We start from the raw sequence: 6568 nt of genomic DNA, 5'->3' as shown, positions 1-6568 counted from the left end.
GTGTGTGTGCGTGTGTGCATGTGTCCCAATGCCAGGAAGTAACATTTGTTCTCTTTAGGAAATCAACAACACTGGAAAAGTCTAGATAAAAAATAATTAAGGAGTTCTTCTCACAGCTTTATGGAAGCTTAATCCTATGGCAACTCTGAAATACATTGATGCAAATTATTCATCATCCTATCATTAAAGAAAGGGAAAAACTGTGGAAATATGACTCATATTTATCTCAGCATAAAAAATTTATTTATCTCAGCATAAAAAATTTATTTATTTATCTCAGCATAAAAAATTAAGGGAAGGCAGAAAATACACAAAAGTAAAGAATGATTTCAATGAGCATAGACTCTGGTTATCAACTCAAAACAAGGAAACCTAAGGAGACTCACAGGAAACCATGTCACTCATTTTCCTCAAAATAAGTAGAGGTCAAACTGTGTTTAATGCTCACATATCTTTACTAATAACCTTACACGTCAAATCATCAGAATTTTATCTATAATATGATTATTATATTAGCCCATTGCCTTTTGGGGGCTTTATGTTAGTGAAAGAGAAAATGTACAATATTTAAACATCGTTGAGTTAAATCCAAATAGCATATTGTTTAGTATACTTAAATTCAGGGAGTTTTTATTATGTTCCTACTACATAAGTAGAAAATCCTGCAGCACCTGCCAAACACAGTATTTAAATTAACTAAGTAACTCTGTTTTATGTAACAAGCTACTTTCATAAGTGCTATTCCTTGTATATTTAGAGTTAAAAAGTAGATCAGACACACATGGAATTCATCTTTAGTTTTAAAAAGAACACCACCATCCTTACTGAGGGGACAATGTCCATTTCAGTCTATGATGGTCACAACTTCACAATCCATCATCTTCTAAACAATTGAACAGAATGCCTTTAGACAGGAAAGGAGAGCACAATAATTACATCATTAAAAAGAACAGAGAAATCGGGCGGTGCCTGTGGCTCAAAGGAATAGGACACCAGCCCCATATACCAGAGGTGGCAGGTTCAAACCCGGCCCCAGCCAAAAACTGGAAAAAAAAACCCAAAAAGGAACAGAGAAATATTAACCCATTGGCCCCTTCTATCAAAGTCTTAAAAGTTGGAAATTGCCCATAAAATTCTTCTATTATTTCGTCAAAGTGACAATATGTGAATACTTGATCTGTTTTATTATGTACCTCCTATTGCTATCTGAAATTTAAATGGGTCATTCAGAAACTGAGTATTTATGGATTTTATTTAAAAAGGGACAACCTTTTTAAAAGACTGATTCTTTTATGCAATTTCTAATGTAGCTGAATTAAACCAATAATAGCAACATGTCAAATATTTTATCTTTCGAAAAATTTAGTGATGGACTAATAATTTAATATTTTGGTTATTCTTTTGGTAAAATTTAACATATATCATCCCAGAATATCTCTATTAACTGTTAGAAAAATGTAAGGAAATAGCCTGCTTTAACTTTGTCACAAATATTTTGCTGAAGACATATCTGATTTAACTAACATGTTTAGAAAAATAGCTTTGGTATTTAACTAAAATATAATTGTATGACATTTTAATTAAAGAAAATTGCCCAGTTGAATTTATTTTTAAAATATCCATTTTATCATCCTACATACCTTGGATAGATCACAACAAAGAAATATATACTTTTAATTACATTTTGAAATTTGACCACAAGGGCTATTTATTACACTCATTTTTTTTGTTATTAAGTCGTAATTTTATATCATCTATATTTCTTACGATTTCAGCTTGCTATTCCTCAAAGTGTGACTTTCCAACAATATGAATGGTTAAAAATGGAAAACAATATTTTAATCTTACACAAATATTCTTGGAAATAAAATTAAACTATAAAGCAAAATCATGTTTCCCCTCTAGGACTAGGGATTTATATCAAAAATGATAAGTTTGAGTTAATAAGATTTTGACTAATGAGTACATAATCTCTATATATTAGAACAGCTTGATTGTCCAAAGTATCCCTGGAGCAATATTGAATTTTGAGGCAGAAGAACCAGCAGTTAAATAATTTAACCAGGTAAATCATGGTAGTGAAAGAGAACTAGATGACCAACACACTTTATTCTTTAATCTGTCTTCTTTTGTGTGTATACACATCACAAAATAATTAAACATATCTTGTTTAATGGCAGACCAGACCCTGAAGTTTTACAAGAAATCACTATAGGAAAATCGCCATTAAAACAAACCTAATTAGCCACAGATTATTTCTTCATATTTACTCCAGTGTGACAAGTTTAAAAATCCAGTCTGCATCAAGGCGAGGAAGAAGTTCCACATTAATTCCCCAGAATATTAAGGTTCAAGACCTATTTTACCCTTTTATGCCTGAAAGCACAGAGCTTGATAAATGAGGCTGCCTCATACTTACTGCTTACGCTTCACCTTTAATTAGACTGGAAAATCACGCGTGTGCACACTCACGGTCAGCCCATTCAGCAAACACCAATCACCTGACCCACACTCTATTGATTTTCCCAAATTCTGCTTAGATTTGCCTTAAGCATGCTCATTTGTCAAAATAATTTTCCTTTTCTTTGCCAGAAAATGTTTCCTTTTTATTCATGATTTGTTTTTTAAAATATTTTAACTGCCTACACAAAATAAAATATATGTGATTATAAAAAATATTAGATCAGTAACATTGCGTTATACTTGGGTTCAAAAATAAATGAAGTTTACTTGTGTCAATTTTCTCAATCCTAATATGTTAAAAATAGTAAACTCTCCATATTTCATACTTTGCCCACTTTTTCATTTTGTATACAGTTTCCTATTAATTTTTCATGTTTGCAGTTACTTTACCAGTAACACTTTATTTCATATATATTTTACTACACAAAGAATAATACTTAAAATTATTCCAGATTAGATTAACAAATAATATAGAAGAAAAAAGAATTAGCATTATTTTAATGCTAGAAATCAGCATACAGACTTTAGAATATTTAAGATCTTGTAAAACAAACAAAAAAAAACTAATTTACCTGCCACTTTAAAAAAACCTTTCAAAATTTAATAATTAATTTTTAAAAAGGAATGTATTGTTGATAAAGTACCGTCACATATATTTAAATCTTAGATTATTTTTAAAGCAAATAATACTTATATTGACAGAATCTGATGAGAGACATGAGAAAAATATTTAAATACACTAATAATATTCATATATTAAGGAGAATGCTTTCCCTAGAACTTGAAATGTTGACACCCCCTTTAAAAGTTGGAACAAGTAAAACTCAATTTATAAAATTTACAGACATGAATATCCACGTAGTTCTAATTTATATGCATTTCTCCTTAAAAATAACTTCCTTTCAATTTAATGCTAAATTAATTTCTCACTAAATATATCAAAATTATTTTTAATTAAGTAGCAACTCATAGAAATTAGAGCCTTCCTGAAAAATATAATTGTTACAGTTTACAAAGTGGCCAGTTGCTTTACCTGCCTCAAGACACCTCCTGGTGTCAAGGAAACACCAAAAATTAAGGAAAAATAATCATGTTATCTATTAGATGAATTAATGAAAAATAAATATGGATTACTAAAATATTTAAATTGATAAAACAGATGTCCTCCAAACATTTAAAAACTGTTCTCAATTTCACTTGTTTTTTGGTTTGGTATACTTTTTGTACTGAGAGAATTTTTAAAATTAAAATATACCCAACTTGATATAATAAAAATGCTCTACAACTCATATTGGAAATTTTATTACTGCTGTAAAAACATGCAAAATTTTACGTAAAAACTATTACATAATCTATAACCATTATCTTGATATATAAATTTAGAGCAGTGGTAAATTAGCATATACTTGTGAAACTGAGGAGGTATTTAAAACATGCACTTCCTTCAAGAATTAAAAGGCAAAACACATAATGTTGACTGATCATGTCTTGAAAGCATTTTAAATTGATGCACCGTTAATTGTACTTCTTTACCTTAATTACACAGTATCTTGGGGGGGAACTCTGTACAACTGTTTCTTTCTAGCATTAGATGAGGTCACCCGTTTACTTTCATTGTGTGGGATAACAGATCCAGCTGGGTTGGTCTGTGAACTCAGGTGGATCGGAGACTAACGTGATTTGGCACCAAGGTAAAGATTCATGGAGTTACATCCACAGGATATATGCATTAGGTGATACTAAGAGACATTTACAACCCAGAAGGTAAGAGCAGGGCAGCCTCAAGTGACATCACCAGATCATCTGCAGCGTCAACCAACCGACTCAGATATACATCCTCCACCTCACCACTCCCCTCTCCTCCTCTATCAGCAAGACTTCCATTGCCCTCGCCAGGGCAACAGAGAAGGAGGCTTCTTTAAAAGCAAGACCTATGCTACTCAGTGACAAGCAAATGAGAAAACCCAAAGAAACAGAATCAAAAACTAAACTGAGTACAATTTTCATTAAATTGACATTCCAATGATGGGAATAACACGGAAATGCTAAAGGTGAATCTAAATTGAATTATCCAGACGAGAAATATAGAAAACAGGAAGGAAGGGAGGAAGGCGGGAAGGAGAAGAAAAGAAACAGAAAAGACAATCAAGAAAAGAGAAAGAGAGCGAGAGAGACACCAGCTGAATATTCCTGAAACTAAATCTTGCTTTTTAACTCTGATTTGCTCTGGAAGCAGGCAGAGCAAATGGGAATCTTTAATTTCTTTTAAAAATTGAAATAATAATAAAAGGAAGGGACTCTATTGACTTATTTTGATTATCTTCTAATTCATCTATAACTTAGGTTTTACTCACAGGCATTTGTCACAGCAAAACTGTTGGCTGTCTCAATGTTGTCCACATGAGGTACCAGATTAAACGGAGCTTCCGACGCATTGGGGCTGGTGTTATGAAGAAAAATCGCTAATCGAAAAGCAGTGTATTCCTGATCTGTGTTTCGGATGAAGAGACCACCTATTAAAAACAGCAGGAAAAGCACATTCACGGTTTCCTCTTGTAAATGTTATACCCAACCCAAGCACTGTCAAATCCACTGCCACTCACAGGCGCAGGCAGCACAGAGCTGCCTGACACCCTTTGTCCCCAGGTGCACATTGGGGTGCTGGTCTTCAGGCCCCAACAGCTCTCTCGCCCCAGTCTTCCTCCACAGTGACCTCTGAGACCATCCGTGTGTTCCCTCTTCTCTCCCTTCACCTCCCTGTGATCCCCAGCACCCTGCTACACCAGCCAGCTCCCGGCAAACACATGCAGATGAACCAAAAAGAGATTTACATCAGAATACAGGAATGAGGGGTTGTGAAGCCTCATAGGGGAGAGAGAAATCAAAGGGGAGAATGAACTTCGTTTTTCTGCAGCTCGTGGACTCAGCCTCATTAGCTCCGTTTTGTGCACGGTCCACGAGAAATGATGCAGCGTTGAGCTGGGCTGAGCTGGAAGGGATTCAATAGCTGCGTCCCGTCACAGACAGGAGAGGGGAACAGCAGCAAAGGCAGGGGTGCAGGGTCCCCGGTAGTGGTGTCCAGGCGCAGGCAAGGGCAAAAGCTTCAAGAGGAAAACAAAATAAAAGGAGAGAAGGTTCCCGGAAAGGGATCTAACTTTAGAATCTGCTGACCGGCAGCGAGGGGGTGCAGTGGGAATGATTTTGTGCCCAAACACTATCTTTCTGTAATGGCAAGAGAGCTGTGGCGTCCAATATGGGAAGAAGTGGGTTTAAAAAAGAAAAACGAAAAACTCAACATCACTCTACCCTCTAGAAAAAGGGATGAAAAGAAATATACAAAATACAATCAAACCCTACAAAGCCCCCCCCCCCAACTTATCCAGTCCTACTTAAGTAACTATCGGCCATGGGAAAATCGGGGTATGGGCTGAGGAAGGACGGGTGGGCTGCCCTGGGTGTCTCCCAGAGGAACCTGCGCCAAAGAGGAAGTCTTTTTGGAAAGAAGAGAAAGAAAGGAGAGGGAAGCAGAGGGGAAGGGAGCCGCCAAGGTTTCTCCGAAATGCTTACAAGCAACTCAGTTAACTCACTTTCGGGTACGTGCTCCAGCCGCCCACAGGCACACCCCACCGGAGCGCAGCTCACCTATCTGCACGCTGCTCGGAAAGGCTCCCATGGCGAGTCCCCAGAATCCAGAAAATAACAAGACAATCTGTGTGCAAATAATCCTCATCTTCTTGTCTCCTCTCCCTGGGCGCGCTCTCTCTCTTTCTCTCGCACTCTTCCTAAAGGCTGCTCAGATAGACATTGAAGACGATGGCGCTAAAATTAAAAACAACCAAGAAAAAAAAAAGGGGGGGAGAGGAAAGAAAGAAAAAAGGAGAGAGGTTTGGGTGGTTGAAGAGGAAGCCTAGTTCCCCTCAGCAACCCATCGCGAGCTGCCAGGTTTTTCCCGCAGTCTCCATAGCCCTGGGAGAGGTTTTCCGTCCGGCTGCGAATGTTGCACATGCAAAAGATGGTGGTGGAGCGTCTAGTGGCTGCCGGCGGGGACCAGACATGCGCTCTCCTCCTCGCTCGCTCGCCCCTCGCTCCTCGCACGCCCCGCGCC

At 36.8% G+C, this 6568-nt stretch overlaps 1 protein-coding gene across 3 annotated transcripts in view; it reads right to left on the bottom strand.

Annotated features, from left to right (window-relative positions):
• The window catches only part of GRIA4 (glutamate ionotropic receptor AMPA type subunit 4), a 398719-nt gene extending 392511 nt beyond the window's left edge, over positions 1 to 6208 (bottom strand). For 2 of the 3 annotated variants that reach the window (XM_003801164.2, XM_012812294.1), the window contains exons 1-2: positions 6106 to 6193; positions 4818 to 4976 (exon numbers count right to left, since the gene is read on the bottom strand). In XM_003801164.2, coding sequence (XP_003801212.1) covers positions 4818 to 4976; positions 6106 to 6193 — 247 coding nt within the window. Of the gene's footprint in view, positions 1 to 4817; positions 4977 to 6105 lie in introns of all 3 variants that reach the window. The other variant, XM_003801165.2, reaches the window with a different exon arrangement.
• Positions 6209 to 6568: the final 360 nt, after the last annotated feature.

This window comes from Otolemur garnettii, unplaced genomic scaffold, assembly GCF_000181295.1.
Source record: "Otolemur garnettii isolate 467f Iridium unplaced genomic scaffold, OtoGar3 scaffold00200, whole genome shotgun sequence".
NCBI lineage: Eukaryota > Metazoa > Chordata > Mammalia > Primates > Galagidae > Otolemur > Otolemur garnettii.
The sequence above is the reverse complement of the archived record's forward strand: the minus strand, read 5'-3'. Positions and strand labels throughout refer to the sequence as shown.